This window comes from Scyliorhinus torazame, chromosome 19 (genome assembly GCF_047496885.1).
Source record: "Scyliorhinus torazame isolate Kashiwa2021f chromosome 19, sScyTor2.1, whole genome shotgun sequence".
NCBI lineage: Eukaryota > Metazoa > Chordata > Chondrichthyes > Carcharhiniformes > Scyliorhinidae > Scyliorhinus > Scyliorhinus torazame.
Window position 1 is genome coordinate 96354082 of NC_092725.1, and position 24954 is coordinate 96379035.

Genomic DNA, 24954 nt, shown 5'->3' on the forward strand with positions numbered 1-24954 from the left:
CTAACACACTACCCAAGATTCCCTGCGGGCTGATATTTATACTGGGAACTATGGTGCCCCCTGGTATTTGAATTACACTGAGATGTAATAATTAACCCTTCTCTGGCATACCTATATACATATTATTACACTCACGCCACAGGGTCACCCTTCCCGACCTGGGAGCAGGCCGGGGTTTATACCCCGTGAGATTCATCTCAATTAGGGGGGGGGAGCCTCCGCCCACGCCCCCCCTCCCCCCCCCCAATCGCCTGGGGAGTTCATATTCCAAGGTGTAGGAGGGGAACCATATACAATATAGGGTTTGGCCCCTGAGGCGGTTGTAACACCTCTTAATTTGGGCAATAGCCATTTCCCCCTTTTCATGCCCAAATTTCTTTTTTATTCAAATAACTCCAACATCGTTGGTTGCCTACCACCTAATTTGCAAAATGGTTAAATATCAATTTCAGTGTCACTCTTCCATTGTAGAGCACTGCAACGTTGTGCCTGTGTGCTGGAGTGGGTCTTGAACCCACAAACCTCTAGACTAAGAAGCAAGCATATTACCAACTGGATACCTGGGAACATTACAGGTGATAAGGTTTCCATTATTGCCAACAATCATACTCACTGTTTTGACACAAATTATATCTCTCCAGATTGTGTCTTCTTTGGGAATGTCGAACAACTCGAACAGGTTATCCACAATTACCTCTCCAATCATGTCGTGTCTAGAAAATCGATCAAAGTCAAAAACACTGAAATGCAGCTTCCTGTTGTTGAGATGGTCTAACGGCACGGGAAACTGAAATGTCTCATTAAAGATGGGATTGAGTGTCTTTCTGTGAACCCGAGTCTGGAATTTCTTTTTCCGATCTGGAAGCAGGTAAATCTTAACGTAAGGATCCGAGGTTCCAGAGAAGTCTTTTGCTGGCAAGTCCAAGGATTTGAGAATTGTTACAACCAAATGCTCGTTCTCATAATCATACTTCAGAGTAAGGTTTAGCTTTCCACTGGTTTTCACATCCTCTTTCTCACCATCCTGTGAGTCGACTGACTTCTGTTTGTAGAGCTCCGGTTTAATTCGTCCGATGCTGGTAGTTGTCACTCCTCTCTGTAAACTGTCCCTTTGCAAACTGTCCCTCTGCAAACTGTCCCTCTGCACACTGTCCATGCTGAAATCAACACTGGAAACATGCATTTGTCTGGGTAAATGCCTTCTGAAGGAATTATGCCTGCAAAAGATAGATGGGTCACTCCCTTATGAATCAATCTTAATATCACTGTACAGTTATTACTTTCAATTCAGATTAAATCAAAGTTGTATCAGATGCAGATTTTTTGCAAGATTTAGTATCCCCTTCTTCTCCTCAACCGACAGAAAGAAAATCTGATATCAAAATGAGTAGCTCATAAGCTTAAACTCTGTCAACACTCTTAAGAAAGGCAGACTTGCAGTTAGAGAGTTTTTTTTCACGACTTTAGGATGTTCCAATGTGCTTTCCAGCCAATGAACTACTTTTGAAGTGTGGTCGTTGTTGTATTGCAGGAAATGTGGCAGGTCAATGTGAGCACAGCAAGCTCCCACAAGCAGCAATGTAATAATTACCAGATAATCTCATTTTAGATATTGATTGAGGGATAAATATGGGCCAGGGCACCACAGGACACGCCCTCTCCCCCTCCCAGGAAACACGGAACAAGAGTTCGCTGTCGGCGCGACCAGAAGATCCTGCCAGTGGGAATGGCTGAAATATTCTGGCACTGTACTCAAATTCCTGGAGTCAGACTTGAAGCCACAACCTTCCGACTCAGAGGTGAGAGTGCTGGCACTAAGGGAATGCTGTGGTTGCTGATTGACAAACATGTGCTTCGTATAGGAGGGTCCATTTTGGTCATCTTCTGTTGTACATGCAAACACATGATAAAACAAAAATGGAGTTATTGACCAATCACAGTGATCAATCTCTATCAATGTGTCAACAACAGACCCAGACGGGGGGGGTGAGGGAAACCCCCAGTGGTGGACAGATTTGGGATTACAGATCCAAACACACCCGTTGATCCCAGACAAACTCCACTCACAACATGTCATACTTTAAATTACATGCATACAGTGTTCCAGAATATAAATTGGGAAGCAATCTCTCAAATTACACATGGGTGAATCAACATTTTCTGTTTCCACCATTTCCCAGGGGTGTCTGGTCTATAAATGGAAAACTCGCTCATTGAAATATTGGTCTCAATTTGATACACGTTTGATGAGCAGAGAGGATGAGTTTTATTATCCTGGATTCCGTAGAGTTTTTTTGACATAGTGTATGTATTTTTTTTTTTACAATAATGTACCCACCTGGAAGTCAGCAGATTGACAGGCGTAGCTCCCAGTCAGTCAGAGTGAACTCGGAAGGAGGCTGCAGTTGCGGGATAGCTGGTTGTAGGTAAAGGTAGGGAGGCTGCGGGGCAAGGTAGTTGGCTGAGGGGCCAGGTAGGGAGGTTGCAGGTACAGGCAGGGAGATTGAGAGTACAGTTAGGGAGGCAATGTGTACAGGTAGCAATGCTACAGGTGCAGGGAGGCTGAAGGTACAGACAGGGTGATGTGGGTACATGTAGGGATGGTATAGGTACAGGTAGGGATCATAGGCCCTACCTACCGGGGTTATGGGCCTATGGGCCAGATGACCATAGACTGCTTTCCCCATCGACAGGGGAGAGCTGCCTGGTGGTGATTTAACCTGAGGATCACCACACCTCAGGTGAGGGAAAGGTTGAGAAGGCGGGGCCTTCATGAATAACCTCAGTCAGTATGGGAATTGAACCCACGCTCTGGCCTTGCTGTGCATCAAGAACCAGCTGTCTAGCCAAGTGAGCTAAACCAGCCCATGTTGTGGTGCAGGTAGTAGACTGAGGGCCCAGGTAGGGAGGCTGAGGATCCATTTAGGGAGGCTGAGGGTTCAGGTAGGGAGGTTATGAATACAGGTAGGGATGCTACAGGTACAGGCTGGGAGGCTGGGAGTACAGGTATGTATGCTAAAGTTACAGGTCGGAGGTTGGGGGTAAAGGTTGGAAAGTTGTGGGTACAGCTAGGCAGGTTGCAGATGCAGGTATTGAGGCTGAGGGTATAGGTAGGGAGACTGAGGGTACAGGTAGGGAGGCTGTGGGTACAGGTAGGGAGCCTGAGGGTACAAGGTAGGGAGGCTGAGGGTACAGGTAGGGAGGCTGTGGGTACAGGTAGGGAGCCTGAGGGTACAAGGTAGGGGAGTCTAAGAGTGCAGATAGGGAGGCTATGGGTAAATGTATGTGAGGTTGTGAGTACAGATAGGAAGGCTGTTAGTACAGGTAGTGAGACTATGGGTACAGGTAGGAAAGCTGTGGGTACAGATAGGGTGGCTGCGAGTACAGGTAGGGAGGCTGTGTAGAGGTAGTGAGGCTGCATGTACAGTTGACACGGTAACACAGTGGTTAGCACTGTTGCTTCACAGTGCCAGGGACTCGGATTTAATTCCTGGTTGGGTCACAGTCTGTGTGGAGTCGCACATTCTCCCCGTGTCTGCGTGGTTTCCTCCGGGTCTTAGGGTTTCCTCCCACAAGTCCCGAAAGATGTGCTGTTAGGTGAATTAGATATTCTGAATTCTCCCTCAGTGTACCCGAAAAGGCGCCGGAGTGTGGCATCTAGGGGATTTTCACGGCATCTGCATTGCAGCCTAGTTGTGACACTAATAAAGATTATTATTATTATTAGTGAGGCTACGGTTCAGGTAGCGAAGCTATGGATATAGGTAGTGAGGCTGTGGGTACAGGTGGGGAGGCTGCTGGTACAGGTATGGTGGCTGGGAGTAGAGGTATGGGTAGTGAGACTGCGGGGACAGGTGGAGAGGCTGCAGGTACAGGAATGGAGTCTGTGGGTATGGGTAGGGAGGTTATGGATACAGGTAGTGAGGCTGTGGGTACAGGTAGGGGTGATATAGGTACAGTTGGTGAGGCAGTGGGTACAGATAGCTGGGCTGCAGGTATGGGGAGGGAAGATGTGGGTACAGGTGGAGAGGCTGTGGGCACAGGTAGGGAGGCTGCAGGTATAGGTAGAGAAGCTGAGGGTACAGCTAGGGAGGCTATGGTTACAGATAATGAGGCTACAGGTATAGAGGCTGAGGGTACAGGTAAGGAGGCTATGGTTACAGGTAATGAGGTTACAGAACAGGTAGAGAGGCTGAGGGTACAGGTAGGGAGGCTATGGTTACAGGTAATGAGGTTACAGGTACAGATAGGGAGGCTATGGTTACAGCTCATGAGGCTACAGGTACAGGTAGGGAGGCTATAGTTGCTAATGGAATCCCGGGTTGGATGGTGTATTTACATGGAGGAAGATCTGAATGGGAGAGCTTGTGGGGGAAGCTCTCCCGCCTCCCTCTCTTGTCCCACAAGCAGTGCTAGTAAGGTACTTACATCTTCTCTGAAGTTGCCAAGTTTTCTGATGTCTGGAAACCATGGGTCGCCACTGTTCAAACTGCAAAGCAGGTCAAATCCAGCCTCATTAAAATATTTAAATCGCCAGCCTATCTCATGGGATACAGATGGTTGGCTACCCCTTGTGTTGCCTCTGATAAACCCTGATTGGGGTTGATTTTAACATCTTACCTGACCCCGACCGACCCCCTTTAGGAGTTAAGATTCAGCTCTTTGATTCCGCATGTTAGTTTTGAGATTTCCCCCTTCCAGTGCCCTCTGGACCTACTGTTCTAGGCTGGGTGAAACAAGTTGTTACAGTCAACAGTATCCATTCCCCTTTACTTTCCCAAAGACTTAATGGGAAACGCTTTAGGGAGGTTTTGGAAATGAAGTGACACAGTTCAACGCTGGTTCTTTGGATGGTAGAATACAAGCTGTAATATTATTAACACTGAGCTGGTTTAACAGCCTAATTTCACAGTGTAATAATAAGTGACTGCTCCATTACTCAGCTAATCCAGGAATTAAAGGGAATATTTAATTGATTTATTGTTTAATCACCATTAGTTGCAGTGTGCTGCTTATCCTGGCATTACATTTATGTAGGAAATTAGGTATGCCAACTCTGTCTTAATCCCTATTGACATTAAAAATTAATTACCAATTTACCATACAAATTATTGAAACTTTGGAATAATTGGAGAAATTTTTCAGTGGGAGTTTTAATAATTATTTTATAAATGTAAGCCTGTTCTGCAAATCACACTGGGAGTTGAGAGAAACTGCAGAAAGCTGTAGCAGAGAGGGACTCTGAGGTCTGTCGTGTTGGGTGTTCTGGTGTACAAACGATCCAACACGGCTGGAGATGGTGTAACTCAATTTTATTTACTACTTAACTCTAACAGCACACTGCTAACTTGGGTACGTGCATTACCAGCTAATGTGTGGACCCTGTCCTATTACTATCTGGGTGAGGCACTCAGCACATGGTGAATGTCTGAGTGGCAGGCTCTGAGCTCGGTGCTCTGAGCTGGCTGCTGCTGGAATGAGCGGGAACTGTAGTGTCCCCTGTTTTTATAGTGCGTGTGCTCTCACTGGTGATTGGCTGCGATGTTGTGTGTGTGTTGGTTGGTCCTACTGCATGTCCATCAGTGTGTGTTTGATTGCACCATGATATGCTGATCTAAATATCATGACATCCCCCCTCTTCGCAAAGAATATGTGCCTACATGATAATAAATAAAGAAGTGTGGTGAGTGCATCTAATCATGTGTGTGCAATATTTACAACAATATGTACATGTGGCTATACTATATACACAGGAAGGTGCCAGGTGCAGAAACTAACTATGTTACACCAAGAACGAAATCAATGTCATTAACAAACAGTAACAAAATCTTAAACAGTATGGCAAAAAGTCAAAAACAGTATGTCAGAACAAGTCAGTGAGTCCAATATGTAAAGGTTCATAAATTAAGTCTCTCAGGTGGGCGACGAATTCGGGTTGACCGCCTCAAGGGTGGGTCAGGATCCACCGGCTGAGGAATGGGCCGGGCCACGGTCGAGTGAGGAGGATGCAGGGTGTCCTGAAGGTCAACAAAGTCCATTGCAGGGACAACAGGAGGGCGTGGCACCGGTGCAGGATCACGTAGCGAGCGCGGAACCAGACGAAGGGCGCGCCGATTGCGGCGGCGAATGGAGCCATCAGGCAGACAAACCAGAAACAAGCAATGAGCTATCTGTCGGAGAACCTCAGCGGTTGTCGACCAGCCGCCCTCCGGAAGGTGTATGCGGACATTATCTCCGGCTCCAGGGCAGGAAGGTCAGTCGCCCGAGCATCATGTGTCGCCTTTTGTTGCTCACGCTGTTGCTGCATCCACCGAAGTACCGGAGCATGGTCGAGGTCTGGGACGTGAATGGATGGCACAGTGGTCCTGATGGTGCGACCCATAAGCAGCTGGGCCGGCAATAGGCCCGTGGACAGTGGGGCCGAGCGATAGGCCAGCAAGGCGAGGCAGAAGTCAGATCCTGCATCAGGAGCCTTGCAGAGGAGCCTTTTAACGATATGGACGCCCTTTTCTGCTTTGCCGTTCGACTTAGGATGCAGAGGACTGGATGTCACGTGTGTGAAGTTGTATGAGCTGGCAAAGGAAGACCATTCCTGACTCGCAAAGCAGGGGCCATTGTCTGACATCACGGTGAGCGGAATGCCGTGGCGAGCAAAGGTCTCTTTGCAGGCCCGGATGACAGCCGATGACGAGGTGTCGTGCAGGCGTATGACCTCTGGATAGCTGGAAAAGTAGCCGATGATGATGATGTATTCCCTGCCGAGCGCATGGAACAGGTCCACGCCCACCTTCGACCAGGGGAACGTGACCAACTCATGGGGCTGAAGGGTCTCACGGGGTTGTGCCGGCTGAAACCGCTGACAGGTGGGGCAATTGAGCACAGTGTTAGCAATGTCCTCACTTATTCCCGGCCAGTACACAGCCTCTCGGGCTCTCCGCTGGCACTTCTCAACGCCGACATGGCCTTCATGCAGTTGTTCTAAGACAAGCCGGTGCATGCTGTGTGGGATCACGATGCGGTCCAGCTTCAGGAGGACACCATCAACGACTACCAAGTCGTTCCGAACGTTGTAAAACTGTGGGTATTGTCCCTTGAGCCACCCGTCCGTCATGTGGCGCATCACACGTAGCAGAAGGGGGTCGGCCGCAGTCTCACGTCAAATGTGGGCCAGGCGTGCATCAGTGGCCGGCAGATTGGCAGAAGTGAAGGCTACATGTGCGTCGACTTGGCAAACGAACCTCTCAGGGCCGGACGGTGTGTTGACTGCCCTGGACAGAGCATCTGCTATGATGAGATCCTTACCCGGGGTGTAGACAAGTTGAAAGTCGTACCTCCGGAGTTTGAGCAGAATGCGCTGGAGGTGAGGGGTCATATAGTTGAGGTCCTTTTGAATGATGCCAACCAGCGGGCGATGGTCAGTCTCCACGGTGAACTGGGGAAGGCCATGCACATAGTCGTGGAACTTGTCAACGCCAGTCAACAGGCCTAGGCACTCCTTTTCAATCTGCGCATAGCGCTGCTCTGTGGGGGTCATGGCCCGTGACGCATAGGCGACTGGGGCCCATGATGAGGCGTCATCCCGTTGCAGGAGGACCGCCCCAATGCCGGACTGGCTGGCGTCAGTCGAGATTTTCGCCTCCCTTGCAGGATCGAAAAACGCCAGTACCGGGGCGATGGTGAGCTTGACCTTGAGCTCCTCCCATTCACGCTGGTGGGTGGGAAGCCACTGGAATTCAGTTGTCTTCTTGACAAGGTGCCAGAGAGCTGTAGTGTGGGAAGCAAGGTTGGGAATGAACTTCCCTAGGAAGTTGACCATTCCGAGAAAGCGTAGCACCGCCTCCTTGTCTGTGGGCTTCTGCATGGGCGTGATGGTTGCCACCTTGTCGGCATCCGGCCGCACCCCCAACTGGAAGATGTGGCCCCCCAGGAACTTCAGCTCGGTTTGTCCAAAAGAGCATTTGACTCGGTTAAGACGCAGGCCCTGGTCCCGTATCCGTTTAAAGACGCGCTGGAGGCGACTGATGTGCTCCTGCGGTGTGGCGGACCAAATAATGATGTCATCTACATAGACGCGCACCCCTTCGATGCCCTCCATCATCTGTTCCATGATGCGATTGAACACTTCAGAGGCCGATATGATGCCAAATGGCATCCTATTGTTGCAGTATCTGCCAAATGGAGTGTTGAAAGTGCACAGCTTCCGGCTGGACTGATACAATTGAATCTGCCAAAAACCCTTCGAGGCATCAAGCTTGGTGAATATTTTTGCCCGAGCCATCTCTCGTGATCTCCACACGTTTGGGTATAGGGTAATGTTCCCTCATTATGTTGCGATTTAAGTCTTTTGGGTCTATACAGATCCGGAGCTCGCCGGAAGGCTTCTTGACGCACACCATGGAGCTGACCCATGGAGTCGGCTCCGTTACCCGGGAAAGCACTCCTTGGTCCTGAAGGTCCTGCAGCTGCTGCTTGAGGCGGTCCTTGAGGGGTGCTGGGACCCTGCAAGGTGCGTGAACTACCGGGGTGGCATCCTGTTTAAGCCGGATTTTGTACGAATAGGGCAGTGTGCCCATGCCCTCGAAAACATCCTGGTTGTGCGTGAGGATTGAGTTGAGCTGCGCCCTAAAGTCTGCATCTGGGAAATCAGACGAGCCTTCTGGAGAGAGAGAGTGTACACGCCGAACGAGGTGGAGGATTTTGCACGCCTGTACGCCTAGCAGAGAGTCCTTTGAGGAGCCCACGATTCCGAATGGTAGTGTGGCTTTACGTGAGTTGTGTGTCACTTCGAGCTGGCACGACCCCGTGGCGGGGATGACGTTGCCATTATTGTCAACGAGTTGACAGTTGGATGGCAGAATAGGTGGTTTAACCTTCAGGGTCTGGAATGCTGACCATGTGAGGAGATTGGCGGAGGCACCAGTGTCCAGGCAGAATCTGATCTGGGATCGGATGACCGTCAGGGTGGCACACCACTCGTCGTCCGGATCAATGCTGTGCACTGACAGCGGCTGGTGCATTGGACTCGGGGACAGCTTGTTCTTGTTGATGACAGCAACGCGGAAGGGCTCCCTGTCCTCAGTGTCATTGATCTGTGTGACGTCGGGATCGGACTCGGTGAACGTGGGTTGAATTGCCCGAACGTTTCTGCGAGGCTGGTTAAACGGGTACGAGTTGGCAGGGTGAGCTGCTCGACAGCAGGCAGTGTAGTGGCCCAACCTGCCACAGCGTAGGCATTGTCGCGCTTTGGCAGGAGATTGCCGCATTAAATGGGTGGAGCCACAGTTGCCGCACGTCATGACATCAGTGCATTTGTTGTGCCACCGCGCATAGTGCGCGCCTGCGCATCGCGTTCCTCTGTGTCAACATCCCCTCTTTTGGCGCGTACAAGCGCGGGAGTCCTCGGAAAGCGCGCGAAATGGCCGGCCTCCTCCAGGCCGCAGCCCGGGAGGTAGTCGATTGTCTGGACCCGCTCCGCCTCATGCCATGCCGTTTCGGCTGCCTGGATGTGTGAGTACCGGCTGGTGGCATTCTCATGGAGGACGCAGGTCTCGACGGCAGTCGCCAGGGTGAGTTGCTTGACCCAAAGGAGCTGCTGGCGCAGGGTGTCCGACCTGACTCCGAATACTATCTGGTCACTTATCATGGAGTCAGAGGTGGTCCCATAGCTGCAGGACTGCACGAGGATGTGTTAAGTAAGACTGGAAAGGTTCGTACTTACCTTGCAGGCGCTGCTGGAACAGGTACCTCTCGAAGCTCTTGTTTACTTCAACGCTGAAGTGTTCGTCGAACTTCAGGAGCACCGTCTTGTATTTGGTTTTGTCCTCGCCGTCCGTAAATGTAAGGGAGTTAAAGATGTGGATGGCGTGTTGCCCCGCCGTGGAGAGAAGAAGGGCAATCCTCCTGGTGTCCGATGCACTCTCCCTGTCTGTGGCCTCGAGGAAGAGTTGGAAGCGCTGCTTGAACAGTTTCCAATTGACCCCGAGATTGCCAGCGATTCGGAGCGGCGGCGGCGGGTTGATGTTCTCCATGGTGCAGGACGGCGGATTGTTGATACGTTGCAGGTAGGTCTCACAGGCGCTGGCTTGCGTCCACTTCTGGTATCATGTCGCGTTGGGTGTTCTGGTGTACAAACGATCCAACACGGCTGGAGATGGTGTAACTCAATTTTATTTACTACTTAACTATACCAGCACACTGCTAACTTGGGTACGTGCATTACCAGCTAATCTGTGGACCCTGTCCTATGACTACCTGGGTGAGGCACTCAGCACATGGTGAATGTCTGAGTGGCAGGCTCTGAGCTCGGTGCTCTGAGCTGGCTGCTGCTGGAATGAGCGGGAACTGTAGTGTCCCCTGTTTTTATAGTGTGTGTGCTCTCACTGGTGATTGGCTGCGATGTTGTGTGTGTGTTGGTTGGTCCTACTGCATGTCCATCAGTGTGTGTTTGATTGCACCATGATATGCTGATCTAAATATCATGACAAGGTCCCTGTTCATGAAACCCAGAAAGTTAGCATAAGGTGCAGAAGGTAATAGGAAAGGCAAATGGAATTCTGGCATTTATTTCAAGGGGGCTGGAGTATAAAAGTAAAGAGGTGGTGTTGCAACTGTACAAGATACTAGTGAGGCCACATTTAGAATACTGTGTCCAGCTTTGGTCACTTTAATTAAGGAAATAAAAATTATAATTGGAGGCAGCCCAGAGGAGGTTTACTAGGATGACCGTGGGAATGGAGGGACTGCCATGTGAAGAAAGATTAAACAGGTTGGGTCTGTGCTGCTTGGAGTTCAGAAGAATGAGAGGTGATGTGATTGAAACATATAAGGTTCTTAGGGGGTTACACAGGGTAAATGTTGGAAGGATGTTTCCACTCATGGGAGTGTGTAGGACCAGAGGACATGGTCGCAGATTAAGGGGATGCTTATTTAAGATGGATTTGAGGAAGAATTTATTTTCTGAAAGAGTGGTGAATCTTTGGAATTCTTCACCCCAGGAAGCTGTTGAGGCCGAGTCCTTGAACATTTTCAAGGTTGAGATCGAGAGTTTTTAATCAGATGGGGAATTGAGGGTTACGGAGGGAAGACAGGAAAGTGAATTTTGAGAGTGTTAGATCAGCAATGATCGTATTAAATGGTGGAGTAGCCTCGAAGGGCTGAATGGCTCACTCCTGTTCCTATTTCACATGGTCTTCTGGACTTATGATCATAAAATCATAGAGTAATACAACACAGAAGGCTCTTTTTTCCTATTCTGGCTGTTGCAGCTCTTCAGAAGGAAACGGCTGTAACTCTACAGACCCATTCTGTGACCCACATTGGAATTGAGGATTGCTTCCTGTGTGGGCTGTGTAATGGAGGAGCTAATTAGCATTACACTGCACAGTTAGAACGTTAAACTAGCAAAGTGTTCATGATATCACAGAGCGTATTGCACCTTCCAAGGGGATCAGACAGCGTTGCTTCATTCATGGTAGCTCCGTATAGGCATTCCCCTTGGGGATATGGCCATTTAGAAAAGCAAAAGAGACTAGATAATGTTGACCGTGAATTGTTCATTCTGAGAGCCGGCACGGATACGATGGGCCTAAGGGCCTCCTTCTGTGTAATTTGAATTCTGTGATGACGACTCTAAAGGATCCAATCAGTTCCTACCCTGGGAGGGGGTAGTGGGCTGTAACGTTACAGAGTCCATTCTGTACACAGGCGCGAGTGGAGAGAGAACTTTGGCTTTATGGGGCCCATTCTGTACCCAGACAGGGAGTGAGGAAAGAGTTATTATCCCTGACTAAATCGTGCTATGTATAAATATGGAGATCAGTAAAGTATATCGCAAAAAAATGAGAGATGACTTCCGGTTGCGGCGATGACTAGCTAAGCCGCACGTTTCGGCGGCTCCAGCTCCAACGGACCTTCGGCCTCTTTTAAGAGCCCCAACGGGAAATTTTCGCGTGACGAAACCCGGTGTGGGGTGAGTGAATAGGGAGTCCCCCCCCCAACGAAAGAGGAAAATAGCGGCGGCGGCAGCTGCAGCGCGAGGAATCCTCGACGATAGGGACAGAAAGGGAGAAGACACAAGATGGCGGCGAAGAAAGCCCAGGCGGCATGGGGGCCCGAGCAAGACGAATTCTTGAGACGGTGTGTGGAGCTACTAAAGAGGGAGGTGCTGACCCCGATGCTACAGGCAATTGAGGGGCTCAAGGAGGCACAAAGGACACAGGAGACAGAGCTCCGCGTGGTGGAGCAGAAGGTGACGGATAATGAGGACGAGATCCTGGGCCTGGCGGTCAAAACACAGACGCACGAGGCGCTCCCCAAAAAGTGCATTGAAAGGATTGAGGCCCTAGAAAACAGAGCGCGAAGGAAGAACCTTTGGATACTGGGTCTCCCTGAGGGAGTGGAAGGAGCGGATTGCGGGGCTTATGTAAGCACAATGCTAAGCTCGTTGATGGGAGCTGAGGCCCCTGCGGGCCCCTTAGAGGTGGAGGGGGCACATTGGATCCCGGCGAGAAGACCAAAAGCGGGAGAACCACCTAGGGCGACAATCGTGCGATTTCACCGCCTTAAAGATAGAGAAGAGGTCCTGAGATGGGCTAAAAAAGTACGGAGTAGCAGATGGGAGAATGCAGTGGTACGGGTGTACCAGGATTGGAGTGCGGAGGTGGCGAGAAGGAGGGCGAGTTTTAACCGAGCCAAGGAGGTGTTACACAAAAAGATGGTGAAGTTCGGGATGCTGCAGCCGGCAAGACTATGGGTCACGTACCAGGATAGACATCACTATTTCGAAACGGCGGAAGAAGCATGGACCTTTATTAAAGAGGAGAAATTGGATCGGAATTGAGGGACTGATACTGTAGGGAATGTTATTGTCGATGTAAATAGAGAAGTAAATTGGGAAGGGGGGAGACACTAAGAAATGTGGGCGCCGGTGAGGGGGGAAAGAAGGGACATTGGCGGAGAATGAGGAATGGGAGTGGGAGGGGAAAGGGAGCTGCGCCACAAGAGGCGGGTCAGATAAAGGGATGTTCCCACGCCAGAAAGATAATGGCGGGAAGACAGGCGCAAGGCAGATGGGAGTTCCCCACACGGGGGGGTCAAGGAGGGAGCAGGAGTAGCCGGGGTCAGTTGAAGTCAGCTGACTTGCGGAAGTAATATGGGGGGAGCAATCACGCTAGAAGGGGATCTAGCGGGGGGGGGGGGATAACTGGGTTGCTGCTGCGGAAATCAAAGAGGAAATGGCTAAAGAGTGGGTGGACGGGGATGGAATGCGACGCCTGGGGAGCGAGTGGGAGCGCGGAGGCAGGATACGGGACTGGCCTAGAGAAGGTGATGGCTAGTCGACACGGGAAGGGGGCAGGTAGCCCCTTAGTGAGGCTGATCACGTGGAACATGAGAGGCCTGATTGGACCGATTAAAAGGGCCCGAGTGCTCGCGCACTTGAAAGGACTAAGGGCAGATGTGGCTATGCTCCAGGAGACGCACCTGAAGGTGGCGGACCAAGTTAGGTTAAGGAAAGGATGGGTGGGACAGGTGTTCCACTCAGGACTAGATGCAAAGAATAGAGGGGTGGCCATATTGGTGGGGAAACGGGTAGCATTTGAAGCAAGGAGCATTGTAGCAGATAGCGGAGGTAGATATGTAATGGTGAGTGGCAGGCTGGAGGGAATGGAGGTCGTGCTGGTTAATGTATATGCCCCGAATTGGGACGATGCGGGATTTATGAGACGGATGTTGGATCGTATACCGGTCCTGGAGGTAGGAAACTTGATATTGGGAGGGGGCTTCAACACCGTGCTGGACCCAGGGTTAGATAGATCCAGATCGAAGACCGGAAGAAGGCCAGCAGCGGCCAAGGTGCTCAAGGGGTTTATGGACCAAATGGGGGGAGTGGATCCATGGTGATTTCTTAGACCAAGGGCCAGGGAGTTCTCCTTCTTCTCCCATGTCCATAAAGTGTACTCCCGGATAGATTTTTTTGTTCTGGGAAGGTCGTTGATCTCAAGGGTGGAAGAAGCTGAGTATTCAGCCATAGCGGTTTCGGACCATGCCCCACACTGGGTGGACCTGGAACTAGGAGAGGAAAGGGAGCAGCGAGCACTCTGGCGATTGGATGTGGGATTGATGGCGGATGAGGGAGTGTGTTGAAGAGTGCGGGGATGTATTGAGAGGTACCCGGAGGTCAATGACGACGGGGAGGTCCGAGTGGGAGTGGTATGGGAAGCACTAAAAGCGGTGGTCAGAGGAGAGCTGATCTCCATTAGGGCCCACAAAGGGAAAACAGAGGCCAAGGAAAGGGAAAGATTACTGGGGGAGATTTTAAGGGTGGACAGGGAATTTGCGGAGACCCCGGCGGAGGGACTGTACAGGGAGAGAAGACGACTCCAGACGGAGTTCGACCTTTTGACCACCAGAAGGGCGGAGGTGCTGTGGAGGAAGGCACAGGGGAGGAGGTATGAATATGGGGAAAAGGCTAGTCGCCTGCTGGCCCATCAGCTGGGAAAGAGGACAGCGGCGAGGGAGATAGGGGGAATTAGAGACGAAAAGGGAGCTACGGTGCGGAGAGCAGGGAAGATAAACGAGGTGTTCAAGACCTTTTATGAAGGACTGTATAGGTCCCAACCCCCGGAGGGAGAGGAGGGGATGCGGCAGTTCCTGGATCAATTGAGGTTCCCGAGGGTGGAGGAGCAGGAGGTGGAAGGCCTGGGGGCACCGATTGGGGTGGACGAGGTTATTAAGGGTCTGGGGAATATGCAAGCAGGGAAGGCTCCGGGACCAGACGGGTTCCCGGTGGAATTTTATAGAAAATACGTGGACTTGTTGGCCCCGCTGTTGGTGAGGACGTTTAATGAGGCCAGGGAAGGAGGGACTTTACCCCCGAAAATGTCGGAGGCGACGATATCGTTAATTCTGAAGCGGGATAAAGATCCGTTGCAGTGCGGGTCCTATAGACCTATTTCATTATTGAATGTGGACGCCAAATTGCTGGCAAAGGTACTGGCATCGAGGATAGAGGACTGTGTTCCGGGGGTGGTGCACGAAGACCAGACAGGGTTCGTAAAGGGGAGACAACTGAATGTCAACGTGCGACGACTATTAGGGGTGATAATGATGCCCCCAGTGGAGGGGGAGGCAGAGATAGTGGCGGCAATGGATGCAGAGAAGGCATTTGATAGGGTGGAGTGGGAGTACTTCTGGGAGGTGCTAAGGAAGTTTGGGTTCGGGAATGGGTTTATTAGCTGGGTCAAACTCCTTTATGGGGCCCCAACGGCAAGTGTGGTCACGGGTTGGCAAAGATCGGAGTATTTCCGACTATATAGGGGAACAAGACAGGGATGCCCGCTATCTCCATTGTTGTTCGCGTTGGCAATTGAACCTCTGGCCATGGCGTTGAGAGACTCCAGGAAATGGAGAGGGGTGATTAGAGGGGGAGAAGAACACCGAGTGTCGCTATACGCAGATGACCTACTGTTGTATGTGACGGACCCAGTGGGGGGGATGACAGAGGTCATGCAGATATTGAGGGAGTTCGGAGATTTCTCGGGATATAGGCTTAACATGGGTAAGAGTGAACTATTCGTGATACACCCTGGGGACCAGAGTAGAGAGATAGAAGGCCTGCCTCTAAGGAAAGTGGAAAGAAACTTCCGATACCTGGGGATTCAGATCGCTAGGAGCTGGGGAACCTTACACAGACTTAATCTGACACGATTGGTAGAACAAATGGAGGAGGACTTCAAGAGGTGGGACATGCAGCCTCTGTCGTTGGCGGGCAGAGTGCAGGCAATTAAGATGATGGTCCTCCCGAGTTTCTTATTTGTATTTCAATGTCTCCCTATACTAATCACTAAGACCTTTTAAAAAAATTTGACAGGAGCATCACGAGCTTCGTGTGGGCAGGGAAAGTCCCGAGGGTAAGGAGGGGGTCCCTACAATGTAGCAGAGACAGAGGAGGATTGGCGCTACCGAATTTGGGCGACTACTATTGGGCCGCCAATGTGGCGATGATTCGTAAATGGATGATGGAGGGAGAGGGAGCGGCGTGGAAAAGACTGGAGAGAAAGTCCTGTAAAGGGACGAGCCTGGAGGCGCTGGTGACGGCGCCGCTACCGCTCTCACCAAAAAAGTTTACCACGAACCCAGTAGTGGCAGCAACATTGAATATTTGGGGACAATGGAGGCGACAGAGAGGTGCGCGGGGAGCCCTGGTGGGGTCCCCAATCAGGAACAACCACAGGTTTGCCCCAGGAAGGATGGATGGAGGATTTCAGAGCTGGCACCAGTTGGGAATTAGGAGGGTGGGAGATTTATTTATAGATGGGACGTTTGCGAGCTTGGGAGCATTGGAGGAAAAGTATAAGTTGCCCCGGGGAAACTTCCTTAGATATATGCAGGTGAGGGCGTTCACAAGACAACAGGTGAGGGAATTTCCGCTGCTCCCGGCACAGGGGATCCAGGACAGAGTGCTTTCGGGGGGGTGGGTCGGGGAGGGCAAGGTGTCAGAGATATACCGAGAGATGAGGGAAGAGGGGGAGGAGCTGTTGGGCGAGTTAAAAGGAAAGCGGGAAGAAGAGCTAGGGGAGGAGATAGAGGAGGGTATGTGGGCTGATGCCCTAAGCAGGGTAAATTCCTCTTCCTCGTGCGCCAGGCTTAGCCTGATTCAATTCAAGGTGCTACATAGAGCTCACATAACGGGAGAAAGATTGAGCAGGTTCTTTGGAGTGGAGGACAAGTGTGGGAGGTGCGGCGGAAGCCCGGCAAACCATGCACATATGTTTTGGGCGTGTCCGGCACTGGAAGGGTATTGGAAGGGAGTGACGGGAGTGATTTCGCGGGTGGTGAAGGCCCGGGTCAAACCAGGCTGGGGGCTAGCTCTATTTGGAGTTGCGGATGAGCCGGGAGTGCAGGAGGCGAAAGAGGCCGACGTTGTGGCCTTTGAGTCCCTAGTAGCCCGGCGTAGGATTTTACTCATGTGGAAGGAAGCGAAACCCCCCCGGACTGGAGGCCTGGATAAACGATATGGCGGGGTTCAGAAAACTGGAGCAGATGAAGTTTGCGCTGAGAGGATCGGCTCAACGGTTCACCAGGCGGTGGCAGCCATTCCTCGACTACCTAGGGGAACGTTAGAGGGAAGACAGATGACCAGCAGCAGCAACCCAGGGGGGAGGGGGGGAGTGGGGGGGGGTGGAAAGTTTTAGTTTATGTTAAATGATTAGTTTACCATGTTGATTAGCCATTTGTTCACTGTTAAATTTTCTTTTTTGTTATGTTTGATGTGTAAGGGGGAAAAAATTGTGATCGAAAAATTTTCAATAAAATATATATTTTTTTAAAATGAGAGATGTTCGTTTCGGAGTCTTCTGAGGCACAGCTTCTGCCAGGTAGCAAAGGTGATAGGCAGGATTCTCCTATCTAGAATGTATTCTAGGTATGTACTAAGGACAACTTCAAGAACAAAATGTTTTAGAACCAACAAATATTGTTGCTTGATTTGAATATGATTTAGGGATATTATGTTCATGTGTATGCATTCAGAAGTCCCCAGAGTGCCGTATCACTCACTACTGCATGACAGTCTCTCTATTGAAACAACAATGTATCAGTCCCCAGTACATGGTGTGATCTGAGAAATATATTTGGTAAAGCTCCAGCATTTGAGTTTAAAAGTGTGATCATTTCAAACTTCTGGGAACCACAGGATACTGCAGTGGCCATAATGTGAATGAATATGATTGAATTAACATAAGCCTTCTTTGTTGACCTTGTCTAAAACGCTAGTTTGGCCTCAGCTGGGCTGTTCCGTCCAACACACTATAGTAGGGTTGTGAAAGCATTGGAGAGAGCGTAGGAAAGATTCGCCTAAATGGTTCCCGGGATGAGTAATTTCAGTTACGTAGGTCGATTGGAGAGGTTGGGACGGTTCAAGTTGAAGAAGAGAAGGGTGAATGGAGATTTGTTAGAGGTATTAAAAATCATGAGCAGGGATGGAGTTACAATGAAACACACCGAGCCCTGGCACGTCGGGGTCCCCAAACAACAGTGGGTCCCAAAATGGATGAGGTTCAAAAATCTAGAATACTTGAGGACTGGATGCATGGGCTGGAACATTTGCCGCAAAATTGAAACTTACGTCCAAATGGAAATTAAGCAAAATCAAAACTTAGCTATGTTTGGAGTGGTGGGAGAGGCGAGCAGAGGTCACTCCGTATCAGCTCCTCCTTTCCAAGGTCCAGAGGATTGACAAAGAAGGACCGAGGGGGCAGATAAATGTCTGTGCCTGAGACAGTGAATCTGAGGGGGTCTCAAAAAGAGCAGTTTAAAGGAGATCCTACTCAGAACTGCTCTGTGGGATCTCCTGTGAGTGATCCAAGAGAGAGGTCTCATTTAGGAAGTGGTATGAGGGTTTCCATTCGTTGAATTAGCCTCAGGGTCCTTATGGAGAAAGCAGATCGAAGAGTAGCTCAATGAGTGTTTAGGTCAAAATTGAATGAATGAGGGAAGTATTTTGCGTCGAAAGAGATTGCTTAGCGCAGATCTGGATTATTGCAAAGGATTCTATGAAAGTGCGAGGAGAAATCACTGTGAGCAGATTAGTGGGAATCACACTGAGTGAGCAGGTTTGAGAGGATCACCTTCAAACCCACCAAAGAAAAGGTACAAACTGAATTGTTTGATTAATTGCATACAGTAAAGGCAGGTTCCACGTTTGCCCCCCTCGTGATACAATATTTACCATCTTTACCATCATCAGGCAAGAGGTAAGCTTGGATTTCAACAAGACAATTATTCATACAGACATCTGCTGAAGTACTGATCAATTTGTGAATTTTCCTAGCTTCAGCTTTCGGAACCCAGTGGAAAGTGAGGGGGGGGGGGGGGGGGAGAGAGAATGAAGCTGAGCCCAGGGCCCCACCAATCATAAATCCACAACTGACCATGAGGGGTCTGTACTTGGTAGACAGGGAGAAACTCTTGCCATTGGTGGAAGGATCAAGAGACAGAGAGCACAGGCTTAGGGCCTGGCAGAAGAAGCAACGACGATGACATGAGGAAAAACATTTTCACACAGCGAGTGGCAAGGATCTGGAATGCCAGAGTGTGGTGGAGGCAGGGACAGCGGAGGCAGTAAAGAGGGAATTGGATTATTATCTGAAAAGGAAGAATGTGCAGGGTTACGGGGAGAATGCAGGGGGGTGGTATTAAGGGGAGGCGGTGGCGTAGATGTACTGTCATCCGATGAATCGTCCAGAGACCCAGGGTAATGCTCTGGGACCAAGGTTCAAATCCTACCACAAAACTTGAATTGAATAAAAATCTGGAATTAAAAGTCTAATGATGACCATGAAACCAAACCTATCTTGTTCACTAGTGTCCTTCAGGGAAGGGAATCTGCCATCCTTCTCCGGTCTGGCCTACATGTGACTCCAGACCCACAACAATGTGGTTGACTCTTAAATGTCCCCTCAAGAACAATTAAGGATCAGCAATAAATGCTGGCCCAGCTCATTTGGAGCGCCAGCCAAGATACACTGGGCCGAATGGCCTCCTTCTTTGCTGGGTGATTCTCTAAATTTGGTGATTCTCTAAATTTGACATTAAATTTGAGAGGAAGATTTTAAATTAAATAAGACAAAGGCAGCACGGTAGCATTGTGGATAGCACAATTGCTTCACAGCTCCAGGGTCCCAGGTTCGATTCCAGCTTGGGTCACTGTCTGCGCGGAGTCTGCACATCCTCCCCGTGTGTGCGTGGGTTTCCTCCGGGTGCTCCGGTTTCCTCCCACAGTCCAAAGATGTGCAGGTTAGGTGGATTGGCCATGCTAAATTGCCCTTAGTGTCCAAAATTGCCCTTAGTGTTGGGTGGGGTTGCTGGGTTATGTGGATAGGGTAGGCGTGTTGACCTTGGGTGGGGTGCTCTTTCCAAGAGCCGGTGCGGACTCGATGGGCCGAATGGCCTCCTTCTGCACTGTAAATTCTATGATAATCTCTGAAATTTCAAAGAGATGAGGATGTAGAGAAACCTACAGATAAACAGTGGAAAACATTCAAAGACATATTGAAAACCAGGACATACCACCCAATGGAGAACAAACTTGAGGACAGCAAAAGACAAACTGCTTCAATCTTTTTAAACACTGGAGCTCTAATGATCACCTAATCGCTCAAGGTTTATTTATATATTGACACTCTAGGTGCAGGGAGATTTTCTAGTTTTAAATGACTCCAGCATTCTACATAACTTAAAATTCAACAATAAAGCTTCTGCCAGCTCTGAATAGGGAAACAATTGCCCTTCTGACAAGGGATATCCCAGGAATCTTTCTTTTAGGACTGAGGTGAGGAGAAATTTCTTCGCCCAGAGAGTGGTGAATCTGTGGCATTCACTACCACAGAAAGTAGTTGAGGCAAAAAAGTTCTATAATTCCAAGAGGGAATTAGATATCACATTTGGGGCTAAAGAGATCAGGGATATGGGAGGAAGGCAGGATCACGGTATTGAATTTGATGATCAGCCATGATCATAATGAATGGCGGAGCAGGCTCGAAAGGCCAAATGGCCTCCTACTGCTCTTATTTTCGACAATGGGAGGGCCGTTAATGTGCAGGCCGGGGGTCAGCGTTGGGGCCCTGCAGCGTCGGGCAGTATCTGGGAAACTGCAGCTTTCAGGAGCCTGCAGCTTCAGGCAGTGTCAGAGCCCTGCAGCTTCAGGCAGTGTCGGAGCCCTGCAGCTTCAGGCAGTGTCAGAGCCCTGCAGCTTCAGGCAGTGTCGGAGCCCTGAAGCTTCAGGCAGTGTCAGAGCCCTGCAGCTTCAGGCAGTGTCAGAGCCCTGCAGCTTCAGGCAGTGTCGGAGCCCTGCAGCTTCAGGCAGTGTCGGAGCCCTGCAGCTTCAGGCAGTGTCAGAGCCCTGCAGCTTCAGGCAGTGTCAGAGCCCTGCAGCTTCAGGCAGTGTCAGAGCCCTGCAGCTTCAGGCAGTGTCAGAGCCCTGCAGCTTCAGGCAGTGTCAGAGCCCTGCAGCTTCAGGCAGTGTCAGAGCCCTGCAGCTTCAGGCAGTGTCAGAGCCCTGCAGCTTCAGGCAGTGTCGGAGCCCTGCAGCTTCAGGCAGTGTCGGAGCCCTGCAGCTTCAGGCAGTGTCAGAGCCCTGCAGCTTCAGGCAGTGTCAGAGCCCTGCAGCTTCAGGCAGTGTCAGAGCCCTGCAGCTTCAGGCAGTGTCAGAGCCCTGCAGCTTCAGGCAGTGTCAGAGCCCTGCAGCTTCAGGCAGTGTCAGAGCCCTGCAGCTTCAGGCAGTGTCAGAGCCCTGCAGCATTAGGCAGTGTCTGGGGTCCCTGCAGTGTCAGGCAGTGTCCGGTGTCCCTGCAGCATTAGGCAGTGTCCGGGGTCCCTGTAGTGTCAGGCAGTGTCCGGGGTCCCTGCAGCATTAGGCAGTGTCTGGGGTCCCTGCAGCATTAGGCAGTGTCTGGGGTCCCTGCAGTGTCAGGCAGTGTCCGGTGTCCCTGCAGCATTAGGCAGTGTCCGGGGTCCCTGTAGTGTCAGGCAGTGTCCGCGGTCTCTGCAGCGACAGGCAGTGTCCGGGGTCCCTTCAGTGTCAGGCAGTGTCCGGGGTCCCTTCAGTGTCAGGCAGTGTCCGGGGTCCCTTCAGTGTCAGGCAGTTTCCGGGGTCCCTTCAGTGTCAGGCAGTGTCCGGGGTCCCTTCAGTGTCAGGCAGTGTCCGGGGTCCCTTCAGTGTCAGGCAGTTTCCGGGGTCCCTGCAGTGTCAGGCAGTGTCCGGGGTCCCTTCAGTGTCAGGCAGTTTCCGGGGTCCCTGCAGTGTCAGGCAGTGTCCGGTGTCCCTGCAGCGACAGGCAGTGTCCGGGGTCCCTTCAGTGTCAGGCAGTGTCCGGGGTCCCTTCAGTGTCAGGCAGTTTCCGGGGTCCCTTCAGTGTCAGGCAGTGTCCGGGGTCCCTTCAGTGTCAGGCAGTGTCCGGGGTCCCTTCAGTGTCAGGCAGTTTCCGGAGTCCCTGCAGTGTCAGGCAGTGTCCGGGGTCCCTTCAGTGTCAGGCAGTGTCCGGGGTCCCTTCAGTGTCAGGCAGTGTCCGGGGTCCCTTCAGTGTCAGGCAGTTTCCGGGGTCCCTGGAGTGTCAGGCAGTGTCTGGGGTCCCTGCAGCATTAGGCAGTGTCCGGGGTCCCTGTAGTGTCAGGCAGTTTCCGCGGACTCTGCTGCGACAGGCAGTGTCCGGGGTCGCTTCAGTGTCAGGCAGTGTCCGGGGTCCCTGCAGTGTCAGGCAGTTTCCGGGGTCGCTTCAGTGTCAGGCAGTGTCCGGGGTCCCTGCCTTGTCAGGCAGTGTCCGGGGTCCCTGCAGCGACAGGCAGTGTCCGGGGTCGCTTCAGTGTCAGGCAGTGTCCGGGGTCCCTGCAGTGTCAGGCAGTGTCCGGGGTCCCTGTAGTGTCAGGCAGTGTCCGCGGTCTCTGCAGCGACAGGCAGTGTCCGGGGTCGCTTCAGTGTCAGGCAGTTTCCGGGGTCCCTGCAGTGTCAGGCAGTGTCTGGGGTCCCTGCAGCATCAGGCAGTGTCCTGGGCCCTGCAGCTTCAGGCAATGTCTGGGTCCCTGCAGTGTCAGGCAGTGTCCGGGGCCCTGCAGTGTCAGGCAGCGTCTGGGGCCCTGCAGCATCAGGCAGTGTCCGGGGCTCTGCAGAATCAGGCAGTGTCCGGGCCCCTGCAGCACCAGGGGCCCTGCAGTTTCAGGCAGTGTCTGGGGCCCTGCAGCATCAGGCAGTGTCCGGGGCTCTGCAGCATCAGGCAGTGTCCGGGGCCCTGCAGTACCAGGGGCCCTGCAGTTTCAGGCAGTGTCTGGGGCACCTGCAGCATCAGGCAGTGTCCAGGGCCCTGCAGCACCAGGGGCCCTGCAGTTTCAGGCAGTGTCTGGGGCACCTGCAGCATCAGGCAGTTCCAGGGCCCTGCAGCACCAGGGGCCCTGCAGTTTCAGGCAGTGTCTGGGGTCCCTGCAGCATCAGGCAGTGTCGGGGTCCCTGCAGCATCATGCAGTGTCCGGGGCCCCTGCAGCATCAGGCAGTGTCCGGGGCTCTGCAGCATCAGGCAGTGTCCGGGGCCCTACAGTATCAGGCAGTGTCCGGGGCCCCTGCAGCATCAGGCAGTGTCCGGGGCTCTGCAGCATCAGGCAGTGTCCGGGGCTCTGCAGCATCAGGCAGTGTCCGGGGCCCCTGCAGCATCAGGCAGTGTCCGGGGCCCCTGCAGCATCAGGCAGTGTCTGGGGCCCCTACAGCATCAGGCAGTGTCCGGGGCCCCTGCAGCATCAGGCAGTGTCCGGGGCCCTACAGTATCAGGCAGTGTCCGGGGCTCCTGCAGCATCAGGCCGTGTCCGGGGCCCCTACAGCATCAGGCAGTGTCCGGGGCCCCTGCAGCATCAGGCAGTGTCCGGGGCCCCTGCAGCTTCAGGCAGTGTCCAGGGCCCTGCAGCACCGGGGGCCCTGCAGCGTCAGACAGTGTCTGGGGCCCTGCAGCTTCAGGCAGTGTCCGGGGCCCTACAGTATCAGGCAGTGTCCGGGGCTCCTGCAGCATCAGGCAGTGTCCGGGGCCCCTACAGCATCAGGCAGTGTCCGGGGCCCCTGCAGCATCAGGCAGTGTCCGGGGCCCCTGCAGCTTCAGGCAGTGTCCAGGGCCCTGCAGCACCGGGGGCCCTGCAGCGTCAGACAGTGTCTGGGGCCCTGCAGCTTCAGGCAGTATTCAGGGCCCTGCAGCACTGGGAGCCCTGCAGTTTCAGGCACTGCCCGGGGTCCCTGCAGCATTAGGCAGTGTCTGGGGTCCCGCAGCATCAGACAGTGTCCAGGACCCTGCAGCATCAGGCAGTGTCTGGGGTCCCGCAGCATCAGACAGTGTCCAGGACCCTGCAGCATCAGGCAGTGTCTGGGGTCCCGCAGCATCAGACAGTGTCCAGGACCCTGCAGCATCAGGCAGTATTCAGGGCCCTGCAGCACCGGGGTCCCTGCAGCATCTGGCAGTGTCGGGGTCCCTGCAGCATCTGGCAGTGTCGGGGTCCCTGCAGCGTTAGGCAGTGCCCGGGGCCCTGCAGCATCAGGCATTGTGTGGGGCCTGTGGAGACTGGCAATGTCTGGACCTGTAGAAGCAATGTGACTGAAAGCAGCAGCCACAGGATCTAACCCACCACAATAAGGTTTCCCAATGTTATAAGCCCTCCCTGAGGAGATATCCTTTCCAAGTAGCCTAAAGGTTATCTCTTACCGCCTCCATTCACTGTCCATCCCTCATCCGTGAGAAATATAGTCACCGTGGCCCTAAAATTGTCAGAATCTGCGTCCTTCCCCCACTTACAGTAACATCCACATGAGCATCACGTTATACTCTGCATAAAAGTGCCCATGTTTCCTCTAACACTTTCCTGCACTTTAACCTTCATACACCCAGCTCTCCCTTTAGAAGAGACATACACTCCTTGAGAACTTTATCAACACACACACATTCATAAACACTTCCTCCTCCTTGGCCTAGCAGTTTCATGGTCACTTTTATTCATATCAGCTGATAGCTTGCGGATATATAAAAACAAATTTCCCTGATGGGATTTGAACTTGAGGGGCGAGATTCTCCCCTACCCAGCTGGGCACCTTTAGGGGCCAAGCCCTCACCTTTAGGGGCTAGGCCCGCGCCGGAGTGGTTGCCGTCCCGCCAGCTGGCGTGGAAGGCCTTTGGCGCCACGCCAGCCTGGGCTGAAGGGACTCCGCCGGTCGGCGGAAGCCCGCGCATGCGCGGGCGCGTCAGCGGCTGCTGACGTCATCCCCGCACATGCGCAGGGGGGGCCCACCTACGCGTCGGCTATCATGGAGACGTACACGGCCGACGCGTAGTAAAATAGTGCCCCCACGGCACAGGCCGCGGATCGGTGGGCCCCGATCGCGGGCCAGGCCACGGTGGGGGCATGCGCGGGGGACTTCTTCAGCGAGCCGGCCTC

At 52.3% G+C, this 24954-nt stretch overlaps 1 protein-coding gene across 3 annotated transcripts in view; it reads right to left on the reverse strand.

The window, feature by feature from the left end:
- syt10 (synaptotagmin X) overlaps nt 1-24954 on the reverse strand; it is a 152560-nt gene that overhangs the window by 59037 nt on the left and 68569 nt on the right. For all 3 annotated transcript variants that reach the window (XM_072484856.1, XM_072484857.1, XM_072484855.1), the window contains exon 3: nt 614-1217. In XM_072484856.1, the coding sequence (XP_072340957.1) occupies nt 614-1217 (604 nt within the window). The remainder of the gene's footprint in view (nt 1-613; nt 1218-24954) is intronic.